The following is a 16,019-nucleotide window of genomic DNA, read 5'->3' as shown; positions in this document are numbered from 1 at the left end:
TTTCTTACAAGCACTGCTATTCTGTTTTCTGATGACCCTTTAGTGGTTTGTGCTACTAACTGTTGTTTATCACAGCTGCTGAAATTCACATTCAGAGTCTTTTAGGGTCACAGTAGCACAAGAGGAGGATGGCTTAGTCCTGAGATCTGGCCAGGCTCTGTCTGGGCATGCTCTCTTGAGTAATGGCTGCACGTGCAAAAGTCATTTTTATGTAACAAATGTTAGACTTCAATGTATGTCCTCAGGGTAATCAGGGGAGGGGAGGTAAAACTCTCACAGCTGTGTCTATAATCAGAACTCTGTTTCCCCTTCTCAATACAGAGTGGACGCAAATATCTACCAGGTACCTTAGAGAGCAGCTAGTCAAGATCTCTGACTTTTACCACATGGCCTCCAGTACAGGTGACGGTCCTGTCCCCGTGCCACCAGAGGTCGAGCAAGCCATGAAGCAGTGGGAGTACAACGAGAAGCTGGCATTTCATATGTTCCAGGTAACCTGACGAAGGCGTGCAAGGAAAGCACACCTTCCACATGCAGTCATCCCTGCATTCTGAGGTTTGGGTTGCTAGGTGCTCTTATCATTCTGCAAAATCACAGAGTACACTTATGTATAAATGCAGATGATAGAGCCTGCTACATACTTATACTGTACGACACAGTATATACCTGTTACGTGTGGTCTTTGGTTGACCAAAACATGCTGACAGATATCTATAGTTGTATTTTCTGGGCTAAATAATGGATCTTTATATGAACTGATGCGTTCGCAGAAAGAAGTTTAGCATTTATTTGTATGTAAATGAAAATTTTTGAGGCAAGTTCTTGCTGGCCTTGAACTCACCTATGTAGATGTAGTTGACTTTCTCTGCCTCCCTGGGGTTACAGGCATGCACGACAGTGCCAGGCACATATCTTACAGTACATTCAGGGGAACATGTGTGCTTTATGATGACAGTTTGTTACACAAATTTATCTTCATCTGTCAGTGATATCAGGTATTTTAGTGCCACTAATTACTTTGTAATTGTGCGGCTAAGCACAACCCTCTTAAACACTTTATTTTGAAAATTAGATATATTTATTTATTGAGAAACTCCTTTGTGCTGATGCTTTCTGTCTCATAACAGATCTCCCCTGACAATGGATGTTTTCATGCGAAGGTCTCTTCATTTAGCTCAGTTGTATCTTGAAATGAAAATTTAAGCGGTGAATTAAGGGAAACAGGAACTCTGAGGTTCTCACCCAGTCTGTTGTAATTCTTTTTACCATCAGAGGTCAATTGTGATATTATTTGCCTTTGTTTTTATTCCCAACAAGGTGTATTCAACTAAAGCCCATAGTTTCATTATTCATTATCTTACTCAAAGAGGAAAGAAATTCATGGTTTTTAAATATTCCATTATTACTTCAATTGAAATATCCAGCAAACGTGAGTTTTAGAGACAACTCAAATAGAAAAACAAACAAACACTGTGTGTTTCTTTTGTGAAATAGCATTGTTAGTTTTTAAATGACTAAATATAGCTCTTAAGAACCCCAGCCTCACTTATGCTGACTGCTTCAGAACCTATTCCACACTGTTATGGCTTTTACTAAGATAGCCACTCAGCTGGTATCTCAGAAGTATGTTTATTCAACACACTTAGTGCTTTTAGAAAGATTATGTAATAAAGTAGTAATATGTACTAAATTTGTTTTGTTTTGTGTGTGTGTGGGGGGGGGGGGTGCGCGTGTGCACGCTATTGCTTGTCCTGATTGCATGGATACACGGCGGCCAAAGGTCAGCACTGAGTATTGATGCATTCCTCAGGAGCCAGCCTTCCTATTTTTGGTAACCAGGTCTCCTACTGGGACTTTCGGCTTAGTCTAGGTTGGCTGGCCAATGAGCTTCTCTGCCCTGGGGTTATGGGTGCATGCCACTATGTTTAACATTTATTTATTTAATTTTTAATATGGATGCTGGGAATTGAACTCAGGTCCTTATGCTTGCACAGCAAACATTCTACCTCTTGACCTGTCTCCCCAGCCCCAGGATTCCTTTCTAAAATTAATTTTGTTTCCTTGTACTCACCATCATTACACATTAATGTAAAGTTTATTTTAAATGTTTGCAAAATTCATAATAGGGCATATGATTTTCATAAAACATGGATTGTTTCTATTTTGAAGTTTTTCATCCTATGAAACATAACACCAAGACTATGATATGACATTAAGTATATATGTCTAGAAAGTCATACAAATGTATTTGTACATGTGTGTAGAGGGAGACTCCTCTTTGGTTCTGGGCCCTCCAGATCCGAATAATCGCACAGAAACAATATTAATTACAGTGCTGCTTGGCCAATAGCTTAGGTGTATTTCTGACTAACTCTTACATCTTAAATGAACCTATTTCTATTAATCTGTATCTGTAGGCCACGATGCTGTGGCCTACTGGGTAAGGTTCCAGCATGCCCTTCTTTTTTGTCTCTTACATGGCGGCTTCTTGACTCTGCCTACTGTCTCTCTATATGTCTTTCAGCCTGGCTATATTCTGCCCTGCCATAGCCCAAAGCAACTTTATTCATTACTCAATAAAAGCAACACATATACAGAAGGACATCCCATATCACATGTGTGTATACAGGCAGGCATGTGTGTATGCGTGCATTCGCGTGTGTATGAAGGCAGTGACAAAGGACATTATGAATGTGTTAGCATCAGTGGCATCTTTGAGATGTAGCTCAGTAGTAGAGTGCTTAGCAAATGCCTTGGTTAAAAAAAGAAAAAAATAATAAGGGAAAAGGCACCATGCCATGACAGAGGGGTAATTGGATTTTTTTTTTTTGCTTTTTTTTTTTAGGATGGTTGTATAGAATTATTTTAAAATTGGTTTTATTAAAAGTCTATCTTTTCCATCATTTAGTGAACAATCAAACAATACATTTATAGGTAGACAAATCTGAGAGTCATTTAAGATTTACTCTAGGCCCGGAGTCTGGTGTGGGTTTTGTACCTTGGAGACAGTGGTATGAGTAGTCTTCTGCAGAGTGATCACAGTCAGCCCCATCTGTTCCCTGAAAATGAGTTCATGCTCCTGATAGCTTCTTGGGATGTGTCAGCCTGGAATGTGATGGCTTCTGAATATCTGAATTTTAAAAAATAAGTTTAGAATGAAGTGTGTTACCAGAAACAAAACTAAAACCCCTGGTCACACATACTGCTTCCCCCCAATCCCTCTACGTCTTTGTTTGTTTGGGGTTTGGACTGTGGGTTGTGACCCTGTGACAATCACACAGGATTGGATTTACACGGCGGCAGTGTATCTTAAAACCATAGGGGATTTTTGTCATCAGTAGTGTACCCTTTCTTCATTTAAGGAAGGGATGTTGGAAAAACATGAGTATTTGACGTGGATCCTGGACGTCCTAGAAAAGATCAGACCAGTGGACGACAACCTTCTCAAGCTCCTTCTGCCACTGATGCTGCAGGTATGGTGTGTCTCAGCGCCACCTAGTCGAGCAAATGGCAAGAGATGAGTCTGATAGGAACGACTAGGCAAGGAGAGGTAGAAAGGGGAAATCCGTTCCTTCTGAAAGGGAGAAAATGTTTTAAATGCTACGGAAGCATGTCTATTGCTTATGTCCATGGTTATTTTTTTTTTAACCCAAACATAATTTCCCCACATTGGTTTTCTCCTCTCTGAGCAAGTTACCGTGGGACACGGCAGCCAAGCAACTGCATTCTTAGGGTCACTAAGGCTAATTTGTCAAATAGTGTTAAATAATGGTATTTTGAATGAGACTTATTCTTTTCTTAGTAATGCATAGAGATAGTGATAGTTCAGATGACTTGGAAGTGCATCACTGGGCAGGCAACTTTCCCATGTCGTTCACACCTTCCCCTGATGCTGCACACAAGAGAGTCTTGCCTGTTCCTTCTATGTTAGTTTCCGGGTTGGTCTGTGCTTGCATTTCTTGTTCAGCCCCTCACCAGATGGGCATTTGAGCTCTTGAAAAGTAACCACCATGAACCGAGATACATTGTAAAATAAAATAAATAAAATAAAGTGCACAGCAGACTTCAGATTTGATGCAAAAATGTATACCCTGGATACATTTTCCATTAGTTACTTGTTGAGGTGATACATTTGGTAGTATTGGCATAAATACAGCCCATTATTCTCTTCGACTTTCGGTTTGCTTTTTTAAAGGTTTATTTTTACTTATGTGTATATGTGTGCGCCTGCATGAGTGTATGTGCATCACATGCATGCATGCGCCCACAGAGGACAGAGTGCATCCATCCCTTGGATCTGGAATAAGGAGTAGTTAGTTGTGAGCCTCCTGAAGTGGGGGTGCTGGGAGCCACTGTAACTGTCAGCATATTGTAACTGCCGTACTATCTCTTGAATCCCTGCTTTATTTTCTTAATGGTGATTGGAAAAAATTCAAGACTACGTATGTGGCTTACTTTATGTGATAGCTGGATCACATTGGCCTGCCTTGTATTTATGCCTTTTCTTCCTAGTAAGGAGAGTCAAATTGAACTAGTTCTGAAGCATAGGACATGACTGACTCCTGTTCGCCTTCTGCCCCTCTCTCAGTACTCAGATGAGTTTGTCCAGTCTGCCTACCTGTCTCGTCGTCTAGCGTACTTTTGTGCCCGGCGTCTTTCCTTGCTACTGAGTGACAGCCCCAACCTCCTTGCTGCTCACTCACCCCACATGATAATCGGAGCAAACAACACGAGTATTGGGACCCCCAGTCCTGGCACCCCTGGCCCTGGTATGAGCCCCATGCAGCTGGCCTTCTCGGATTTCCTTTCCTGTGCGCAACATGGCCCTTTGGTTTATGGACTTAGTTGTATGTTGCAGGTAAGTCTGTAATAGTCTGTATTATTTTATGTTAGAATTCATTGTGGGAAAGACCCGGTAACTTTTATTAGAAATTTATGATCTATTACTGTTAGATCAGACTGAGAGACTTGTTATAGCTACAAAGAAGAAAATGACTGTGATTGTCCTTTGTGGTGTTTTCATTGACTTAGAGGCAGGCTCACCCCTGTAGCCTAGGTTGGGCAGAAACTTAGAGCAGTCCTCAGCCTCCTAAGCTCTCTGATTGCAGGTGAGAAATGCCACGTCTGGCTTCCGGCTGCCCATCCTTAGGATGGCGAGGCAGTTCACTTGCATATCCTGCCAGGAGTTCAGGTCAGCTGTGTTGCTGTTCTGCCGAGACGTCTTCTCTGGGCAGCATTCTCAGCGTCTGCAGTTGGCATCTTGAGCTCCATGCCTCTCTGGATGCCTTTGCGTCTCTTTAAAGTCAGGCCTTATTGCTTGTGCTGTCCCTGAACACAGCAGTGGGCTAGCTCTGGCTCCTTCATCTAGGCATGAGAGCGGTCCTCTCAGCGTTCAGTTTCTGGTTCTTGAGTTCTTGGTGCATCTTGCTCTTTGCCAAGGGGCCTGGACTCAAGGTGTTTGAAAAACAGGGTCTCCTTGGAGTTCACTGTCCAGATAAGAAGAAAGAGTTATACATGGAGCTTGTATAGAATATGCTAAGTGTCAAGAGAGAAATACATTAGGGGCTGTGGTGCTTCAAAAGGGAACTTCTTGTTCACCTTGAAAGCCAGGGACCTTTGTAGGTGTTTTGTAGTTTCAGTGGAAAAGTTTCCTGACTGGGAGGTGGGGTGGGGGTGGGGTATAGCATAGAAAAAGGGCTAGAGGACTTATGTGTGTATACTGAGTGTGCACAGACATTTTTGTCTTATTTCCAAACTAACATAGTGTGACTTCTATTCACATGCCATTGATGTAATGGAGAGGTGGTTTGGAGGATGTGGAGACGGCATGGATCCTAGGCAAATACTATGCAATTTTAGGAGATTGAGCATATCTGTGATTTAGATATCTGAGAGGGGTCTTGGAGCTAGTACCTCAAGAATGCCAAAGGATGCCAGGATTGTTCTTCTGCTTGTGGATATGCTCAAGAGATGGGAACATTTCTAGTTCTGAAGACGAGGCAGACCCGAGGTGGGTTGAGGCTGCCCACAGAGCTCCTAGTGACAAATGACTTACTGATATGAAAGGCACGTATGGTTGAGAGATGTCGAGGAGAACCCGTCAAGGAGAATAGGAGGGTTGGGTATACGGGGAAAGAACAGCGGGAAATTATAGTCTGGAAACAGAAGCAAGCCGTAAAACCACTGTCACGGTCCTGTCCTTTCTAAGTGTCTTTCACACTGTATTAGGTTTGGTTTCAGGCACTGTGTTAAGTGGTGACCTATGAAGCCATTCCGATCTCAGAGCCTGCCTCGAGATACGGGAAGCATCATTTATTTGCCTTTTGATGGGCGTTTTTGAGATAAAGCTAAGCCAGCAGCACCTGGCTCAGAAACAGGTGTGATGTTTTGGAAGGACTGCTGCGTACAATCTGGCTGAGCTTAAAAACAGTGTCCACAAAAGTCTAGGGTACAAGTGGGGGGAGTTAGTCTCTAGACCAGTCTAGTCTGCGAGCCAAGAATAGGCTTCCCATTTTTATTGTGTAACTGAAATCACCAAAGGGAAATCTGTGGCAGAAACTGTAGGTGGTCTGCAAAGCTGGAAATATTTGTTGTCCAGACTTTTATGGAAACGCTGGATGATTCCTGGGGGGGGGGGGGGGGGGGTGTCTGCTGGGTGTTAGTCAAGCTTTAAGACACACTACTTAAGAGTTTTTAAAAAACAATAAAAATTGTAATCTTAGCAATTAACATTCTAATTGTATTTCCTTTTGCTTAACTATAAAAAATTCATTCGAAAGTAACAAATATTATATTTCACTCAGCCTCCTACATTTCCTCTGTTGGAGTGTTAGGTAATAAACCACACTAATTTCTCGGTAGCTGTGTTGATGACTCATAAGTCCTGTCTTACCACTTGGGTAGCTGATTGTGGGGAATGACATTTGTATTTTACGATCATCTGTAGGAAACCTGCTGCCATTTTTTTTTTTAAATTGAAGTTGCTGTTAATACTTTTCTCCTTCCTCTAAATGTCTGGGATATTCCTGCTTTGTTTCTAGACTGTCACTCTGTGTTGCCCAAGTGCCTTGGTGTGGAACTATTCCACAAACGAAAATAAGATCGCAAACCCAGGCTCTCCCCTGGATCTGCTGCAGGTTGCCCCTTCCAGCCTCCCCATGCCGGGTGGGAATACGGCTTTCAATCAGCAGGTAGACATTTGCTTCATTGCTTTTATGAATGTTTTCGTTCCCCAGAAGCACCTGGGCATGGTGGGCCACCTGAAATACCGTAGTGACTGTCCCAGCTCTGCCATGACTCTAGGTGATTTTTTTTTTTTTTGGATCTTTCTTGACTTTTTTTTGGAAACACAGATGTTCCTAGAGTGTTCTGCCACCCAGGCAGCTGCCACCCCAGCAGTTTTGGTGAAGAGTCTGATCCCGACTGTGAGCCCTGGAATAAGAGCTTGTGATGTTTAGTAATTGTTGTGTATTTTTATTTGCTTTATGACATAATGCGGCTTCAGCTTTGGGATTATGCCTGATACTTAGCACAAGACGCTTGCCTTTCACTGAGCTGTTTCCTTAAGTAACTGAAGCTCTGCTCATTCGTTTCCTGCTTGGACCAGTGGCTCAGAGATACTCGAACTCTGCCTTGCCTTACATATTGTGAAGGAATTTCACTTGTTACACTTCCCCCAGGCATTTGTTTTTATAAGCATTTACTATTGAATCAAACCGTCACTTGTAAAGTTAAAAATGCATGGCTCATGCAGGAACTTAGGTTTCCTGCGATACAGTAGAGATTGTCACTCACCAGAGGAGGATCTACTCACGTAGAAGAAGCCTTTACATTGTTCAGGCAGCCATTCAGAGTTTCCAAGTACAAGTTAATTTGAAGTGTTTATCTTCCAGGTCCGGGCAAGGATTTATGAGGTAGAACAGCAGATCAAACAGCGAGGCCGTGCAGTAGAGGTCCGGTGGTCTTTTGACAAGTGTCAGGAGTCGACGGCAGGTACAGTATCCCGCCGAAGAGCCATCAGCCTTGTGTTGTCTTCCTCGGGCTGGCAAGGCGCTCAGGCACGAGGGAGCTACAGGCCTTTAGCTACTGGCCGCCTGGAATGTCTGTCTACTTTAGTTCCTGCGGTTTCTTGAGAGTATATGCTGAGAGTTACAAAGCTCTCTCCCTTGTGTCGTGGTGTTTTTAATGCTCTAATGCTCTGGCTGATTTAATTGCTTCCTTAATTTCTGCACCTAGGGGTTACTATTAGTCGGGTTTTGCACACACTGGAAGTCTTGGACCGTCATTGCTTTGACCGCACCGATTCCAGCAATTCGATGGAGACGCTCTATCATAAAATTTTCTGGGCGAACCAAAACAAAGATAGCCAAGAGGTAGTTAAAATTACTTTTCTTCCTTTTTGTCCTGTTTTCTTCTCATTCAGTAAATGTGACGTCTTTACTACGATGTATGTCTTATAAAAGCCTGCACAATGCCAATCTTTCTCTTCTGGGACCAGGGTGACTCCCCGTAAAACACACATTGGGTTGGGGCTCCCTTAAAATATTGATGAGGAAATCTTTTATTGACCTCTATTTACCTTTCATCATCCTCTACCTTTTAGTTTTAGTACATGGCTTGTCTAATGATTGACTTTATATAGATCCATGACTTTAGTTTGGGGATGTAATTTAGTCTGTAGCACAGCAGAGGGCAGCACATGGCTGTATATGAGCATGGTCTTTGAATTGTCATAACAATTATACTTTTTATTTTTTCCTATCAAAAGATTGTTTTGCTAGTGAACTGCAGTATAAATTCAAATTTTTTATACAATTTAAATTTCATATAAAAGATAAAATTTTCAAAGCCTGCTTTTCTTTCTAAGTCTTCAGAAAAATAAAAGTATTATTTTTATAATGAAAAAAAATGCTCCTCATATATGCCGCTTGTGTTAGATGGAAAGCAATACTGAGGTAAATATTAGCAAACGTTCAGAGCAAACAATGTAGCTAACTTTTTACATAAGCTTGGCATTGGTCCTGGGGTTGTGGAAAGAAAAGCTGAAACAATGGAACAAGCCAAAATGCTTTCTTTGCCAGGCAGGTCCTGACACACATCCCAGAGTGTTCCTCTGTTGGAATAGTTTGGGAGCCATTTTAGCCATTATTTCCTCAGAAACAGGTTCGAGATCGTAGCATCCACAGAGGAGCAGCGTGTTGAAAGCATGGCGCACACTGAGTGGAGTTTCTGTCTCTGGGAAGTCTCTGCAGAAATGAGTTCTGTCCGTAAGAGAGCAGAGGAGTCCACGTGATTGTCAGCTCACTGAGGGGAGGCACGGGGCATGGTGTTCTCGACCCATAGATGGATGTTTTCTATCTGTGTAGTAGAGGAGAGGTTTAGGAACGCTGAGATTTTCACACGTAGACGCGAGTTGTCTGCAGTGCTGAGGTTTTTGTGCCAGCATTGTTCTGTGTGTTTTGTTTAAGTCCATCAAGAGCTCTTCAGCCTTGCTGTCTTGACTTAAGGCTTCTGCCTCAGGGCTGGAGAGATGGTCGTGAGGTCAGCTGCTCTTTTAGAGGGCCCGTTTCCAGCACCCACATGGCCGCTCAGAGCCATTAGTAGCTCCAGTTCTAAGGGTCCAATAACCTCTTGGGATCTCCACAAGCACCAAGGATGCACGTGAAACACAAACAAACATACAGGCAAAATCATACTCATGCCCACAAGTTAAAAATAAATAAATCTTCAAGGAAAAAGAAATAAAGCCTTATTCCAGTGTTTCTCAACCTCCCCATTGCCATGACTCTCTAATATAGTTCCTTATGTTGCATAAAATTATTCTTTTTACTACTTCATAACTGTAGTTTTGCTACTGTTATGAGTCATAATGTAAATATCTAATAATGTAGGATAGCTAATAAACAGCCCTCAAAAGGGTCATGGCCTGCAGTCATTTATGGGAAACTCAAATTACCCACAAGCAATTGCAAAAGTAAGTGTTAGGGAGGCTGCCTATACCAAGGGTAGAGATTATGATACAATGTTTCTGATTAATATCCCACGGTTCCAGAACTCTCTGAGAAACTTGCTTACTTTACAGCAGGTACCAGAAACAAGGCACTGGGTTCAAGGACTCTGTCAGATTAAATTCTAAAATGCTTATTCTGTTATAAACTGAACAAAAATGATTAGTGTGGTAGTAGAGTTAGTTATATTGAGAATTCCCTTAAAATATATTACCTGTTTATCTGTATTAATTAGTTTTGTGTTGTGATGAAATACCTTGGTAAAAAGCAAGTTAGGGAAGAAAGAGCTGATTTTGGCTGACAGTGCAGAAAGGTTCCTGCTGTTTGTGACAAGCAGAAGACATGGTAGCGGGAGCCTGAGACTGTCCTACCAGTCTAGAAGCAGAGTGATGGCGTTTCTTCTCCACAGGAGAAGTAGACAGAACAGGAAATGGGGCTAGGAGATAAAACTCAAAGTCAGTGGCATTTCCTCCAGCAAGGTTTTCCACATCTTAAAGGTTCCACTTTCCCAAACACCACAAGTTGGAGACCGAGTATTGAAACATGTGAACCTGTAATACCCTCATTCAGACCACAGTGGACCTATCTGAGAAAGCAGGGGAGAGTTTGAGCCTCCTGTTGAGGAAGGCATTCTCTGCTGTGCCCGTGTGGTAGTAGTTGCCACTAGAGGGCAATGTGGGCCCTAGACGGAGTCCTGGATGTTGTAGTAATTTGGGGGAATGCAAGTGTTGGCTTGGTTTAGCAGTAATTAGATCAAATATTGATTATATTCCGCAAAGAGATGCGAGTGGTCTTGTGGTTAATGTGCTACTTTTGAGTAAGACAAAAGTGGTATTGTTAGCCTTTAGTTCCTAATACGTTTTAATATTGTGAGGATACCTGGATAGCTTCTTCTATAGAATTTAACATTAACACTTAAAAATATGGCTTTAATATTTATTGTATATTTATATTAAGGTAATTATTTATGTATAGGCTTGCAAGTGACATAAACATATATATATATATATACACACACACATACATACATACATTTACTTCTCTATTTACTTTTCATTGGGTTTTTCTTGCCCCCCTTATTCTTTCCCTTCCCCCTATCTTTCCTTCCCCTTCCTCACCCTTCTTACTTTGAGATAGGGTCTCACTCTGTGGCTCAGGCAGACCATTGAACCCAAACTCTTCCTACCATACCCCTGAGTGCTGAGATTTCAGGTGTATGCACCATGCCTGGCTCAGGGATTACCTGTTACGTTTCTGGAATCCACAGGTGAATGTTGAATGATAGCTGCGTGGTCTAGAGCAAGTTGCTCATAGTCATGTGCCCGGAGTTCTTTCATAATTGTATAATACTTGACCATGAATACTTTGAGATTATAAAGCAGATTATAAGTATATTCCAAAATTTGCTATTGCCTATATTCTATTGGAAGAGCCAACAGGGTGTAGTTGTTCTCTGCCAAGACAGAATATGCTGAGTGCTGGGTTAAGACTCAGAACCCCATCTCCTGGTCTTTAAAACACTTCCCTTTTTCTTGATTTTGTAATTTGTCTGGGATTGATATGGCATGTTAGATGATAGATAAAGACCTCTAGTCACTGTGGTCTGAGGTTTTCTCTCACTGGGACTGTTCCTCCCCATACCATTTGGGGAAGCTTCAGCCCCTCCGTTCTCTGCCATTTGGAATGACTAAGGGGGCCATCTAGTTCTCGCGTCCTTGTAGGAGATGGGAGAACACCTGTCCAGATGCGAGTGCAGCATCAGTCTTGGCATCAGTGGAAGCTCATTAAAAAGTTGAGTGCTTGAGACCAGGTCCTGCCTGTGATGAGACGATCCAACGCTGCCCGGGCTTGAGGCATGCTTTCACTAGTAGCTCACGGGATGTGCCCTTCTCCTACTGTGTCCCTTGGCCCCCTGTGACCTGCTGGGCCTGTGTTGGCTTGAGTGCTATGGCAAAGGAGGCAGGGAATTATCCTCAAAACCCTTTATATTTCACCCCCACTTCTGTGTTTGGTAACTTTCCACTCTGTGTAGTGTAAAATAAAGAAATGCTAGTGTTTAATTCAGAGTTCAGAGAGTGTTTGACAGTGGCGAGGCATGCGGTGTAGACTGCTGTGGGAACCGCTTATATGAGTAGGCTGTTCACAGACTGGCTGGGGTCTGGGTAGCCAACGTTTTGGCAGAAATGGAGCAGCAGGATTTGTATTTGAGCTTTGTAGCCAAGCAGCAGGTCTGTGCTGTGCCTGCTTGAATGCAGCTTGCTTCCAAGCTGCAAATGCACGCGTCTAGGGCATTTGCTTCTTGAAGTTGGTCAGTGCTCTAGACCCTTTCCTGCCACATGATGAACTGGAATGTCAGGGCCCAGCAGCCCTCAGGAGGGGAGTCGCAGTGGTCTGTGGGGCCCTCAGCTTCCAATTACTAAGTAAGTTGGTTATGGTGACATCATCACCAAGCAACTGGGTGGGGAGGGCCCCTCGGCTTTGCAGTGCTCTTGGACCACTTCCTTCCTCTTGGCCTCTATCCTTGATTATGGCTGATGTGAGAGTAGGGGCCACTGCATCTTTGGGTGCTTCAGGGATAGGGATAAAAGGGAAGGTCCAAAGAGGGCAGGGAAAGCTACTTTTCACTTCTCTTTCTGGGATCCCAGGAAACAGACTTTGTACTGAGTAATGGAAAAACCAGGCCAGCTGCACCAGGCAGAGCACTTCAGAACTGCAGCATCATGGGCGTTTCCTCCCTCCCTGCTCCTAGTACCACCACCAACCCCAAACCACAAACCCTACATATTCTTGTTGATATTTGTCTCATACTGGTTTGTGCTCAGAGTTTAGAGTTTGGGGGGTAACTAAAGCCTCAAGTTTAGCATGTACTTTACTTCTCTTGAATCCGCTAGGCTTAGGCACTCTGCTTGATTACTGTCATCAAAAATACAATACAAGAGCTTTGTTTCTTCCTTGGCTGTGCTCGGTGCACACTTGGCTTTCTAAGGCCTTGCTTTGTGATCTCGAAGTCTGTGTCTTGTGCCTCCCAGCACATCCTTAATCCCTGGCTTCTTGCCTGGGTTCCAGGACGTGTGTATTACTCACTCTGGGGTTTTGTGCTCATGCAAAGACTACTGGTACAGTACCGGGGAGGAGGATACACCTCTAGGATTTACTGTGAAGGAGAGGGGTGCTTAGGTTAATGAAATGTGTATCCACTTTACAGTTGGCGTAGAATCAGACAGACAAGAAGGGATTTGCAAGTGGAGGCAGGGGCGTGGATGACAGGAAGCCCTTCAGCCGTGAAATCAACAGGCTTTGCGGGGACCCATGGATAATGTGCTTACATGTGTGAAGGGGCGAAGGGGCATTCCAACCTGGATGATGTAAGATGCTGTGACACCACAATCAGGGCGGCATTAGCATCTGTGGTGCCTGTCCTGTAACTAGGTACCAGACAGCAGTAACCACTGTTCTTTGTGACCACTGTTCTTCGTGACCCGTACATCTAGAGAGGCAGGCAACACAGGAGAAATGAGTGTAGTATGACATGTTATACTGGGCGTCTTGGAGCTTTGATGGATGCATGCAAAAATATCCGTTGTACAGCCTACTCAGCCATAAGCCTCAGCCAGGGTCTGTTGGGATTTTTCACTTTTTGTTTTTTTGTAACGTATCTGTGCACAGTAAAGAAGCACTTGCATGGAGGGCAGGGACCCATCTAGGGTGAGGTGGCTCAGTGCTGTACAGTAGATCAGATTCATGCACTATTTATTTGTGTGTGTGTATACGCCACAGGTATGTTCCTGCAGAGGCCAGAGAGGAGTTGGTTCCCTTGGAACTGGGGTTAGAGGTGGTGGCGAGCCATTGTGGGTGCTGGGATTCAAACTCTCTGGTTCTTTGAAAGAGCGGCAAGTGCTCTTAACTGATGAGCCATCTCTCTAGCCACCAGGGATTTAAAAAATGCTTTAAAATTATTTTTTATTGATTTTTATTGAGCTGTACATTTTTCTCTATTCCCCTCCCAGCCTCTCCCCTCTCCTTCAACCCTCTCCCATGGTCCCAGTTTACTCAGGAGATCTTGTCTTTTTCTCCTTCCCATGTAGATAAGATCCATGTATATCTCTCTTAGGGTCCTCATTGTTGTCTATGTTCTCTGGGATTGTGATTTGTAGGCTGATTTTCTTTGCTTTGTGTTTAAAAACCACCTATGAGTGAGGAATGGATAAGGAAAATGTGGTACGTTTATACAATGGGTATACACAGCAGAAAAAATTGACAGCTTGAAATTTGCATGAATGGATGGATCTAGAAAACATCATATTGAGAGAGGTAACCCAGACCCAGAAAGGCAATTATCACATGTACTCACTCATAGGTGGTTTTAAAACATAAAGCAAAGAAAATCAGCCTACAAAATTATTTTTCATTATAGTCTTGCTGTGTAGCTTATGATGGGCTGGAACTTGCAACGTGGCCTGGTCTGGCTACAAATGTGTCATTCATCTGCCTTGAATGCCTGAATGCTACAGTTACAGTTGTGTTTCATCATGGCTGTCTGCAAGTCTTGTTTACTAACTTTTTTTTTTAATATAGTACTTTTATGCCCTAGGTTCTGCCTTTTGTCCTGTATCATTGCATTATAGTTTTCTTTGGCCTGTGGAATTTATTTTTATATCTTGTAGATGAGAAAATCAGTGATCAAAGAAGAGTTTGCCAAGCTCACACCCGGTTCATTAGTGGGCACATAGAAACACACTCAGGATTATTCATGCTCACACCAGGTTCATTAGTCGGGGGGGGGGGGATAGAAACACACTCAGAGTTATCCATGCTCACACCAGTACATTAGTGGGGGGATAGAAACACACTCAGCTAATAGACTGGAGTCTTTATTCTTTTGAGTTATCCAAGCTCACACCCAGTGCACTAATGGGGGGGGGGATCGAAACACACTCAGCCCATAGAGTTGAGTCTTTATTGTTCTTGATAGAAATCTTTCCACCTAACAGTAAAGCAGAATAGGTCAATGTCAGATGTAATTGGGGCAGCCTTTATGATAGCTAGAATAATGTCCTACATACCGATATTGGCACATTCACATGGAGGAGTAATCCATTTCTTAAAGCTTCTTTGATAATTTAAGCACCGTAAACTGTAATTATTTCAGGACCGAGGATTGAATTCAGGGCTGTGCGCATGCTAGGCAAGTGCTGTACTATGGAGCTGTATCTCCGGCCCTCTATTTATTCCTTTAAACCTGGAGACAGTGTCTCACTTAGTTGTCAGAGTCGGCCGACAGCTCACCCTGTCACTCAAGAGTGCCCTGAACCTGCAGTCTTGGCTCACCGTTTCACACAGCTGGGATTAAGGGGCGTGCCATGTAGAGCTGCGCATAGAAAGGTCGTGTGTTGTGGATGTGTTTATTCCATGCAGTCTGTGCCAGTTTACAGTGCGTTTTGACTCTGCTTCTGCTGCTAGTTTTCTTTCTTTGTGAATTCCCTTGGCATCATTTTCTTGGTGTGTACAGTGGCCTTGCTACTAGAATTCACTTCCTATGGTAGTGCTGGTTAACCGCAGTGGTTGTGTTCATGGCTAGGCTACTTTGTTTGTCGAGCAGTAAAGCAAATAACCAAATAAAAATGTTGGAAATTTGTATTTCTCTTATTTACATGTTACTCTCATTTTCCTTAACATGCATAATACAGTGATTTTTTGGATGCTAAGTATAAGTATTTCAATTATTGTAAATATGGGAGGTACTCGCTTTTCAAGTTCTTTGGAAGGATTTATTTCTCAATTATAATTGTCACCACACGACTTCAGTGATTCTGCTTCCTAGGGCTCTGTTTTTTCCATTTGTATTATTTAAATGATAATTAAATCATTTAATCATTAAATTAAATCATTAAATCATTAAAGGTTGGAAAACTTTATTTTCATCCCAGTGCGATAAATGACTTGTCGATTCAAATGTTCCAAAGGGTTGTCTTCATTTTGTTTTCCTATCTGCATCATTTCTTGTCAGAACCG

The 16,019-nt window shown here is 42.8% G+C and overlaps 1 protein-coding gene across 13 annotated transcripts in view; it reads left to right on the top strand.

Annotated features, from left to right (window-relative positions):
- Med12l (mediator complex subunit 12L) overlaps positions 1-16,019 on the top strand; it is a 310,727-nt gene that overhangs the window by 60,781 nt on the left and 233,927 nt on the right. For 12 of the 13 annotated variants that reach the window (XR_005974940.1, XM_041659476.1, XM_041659477.1 and 9 more), the window contains 6 exons: positions 322-491; positions 3,363-3,473; positions 4,589-4,858; positions 7,041-7,190; positions 7,893-7,992; positions 8,236-8,372. Coding sequence is in view for 12 of the 13 variants with exons in the window: in XM_041659476.1 (XP_041515410.1) it covers positions 322-491; positions 3,363-3,473; positions 4,589-4,858; positions 7,041-7,190; positions 7,893-7,992; positions 8,236-8,372 (938 nt within the window). In the remaining variant the exon portion in view is untranslated. The remainder of the gene's footprint in view (positions 1-321; positions 492-3,362; positions 3,474-4,588; positions 4,859-7,040; positions 7,191-7,892; positions 7,993-8,235; positions 8,373-16,019) is intronic. The other variant, XM_041659474.1, reaches the window with a different exon arrangement.

Source organism: Microtus oregoni, unplaced genomic scaffold, assembly GCF_018167655.1.
Source record: "Microtus oregoni isolate MIOR12 unplaced genomic scaffold, Mior012 000010F_ref0000083, whole genome shotgun sequence".
Classification (NCBI taxonomy): domain Eukaryota; kingdom Metazoa; phylum Chordata; class Mammalia; order Rodentia; family Cricetidae; genus Microtus; species Microtus oregoni.
This window is presented reverse-complemented; position numbering and strand designations above follow the sequence as displayed.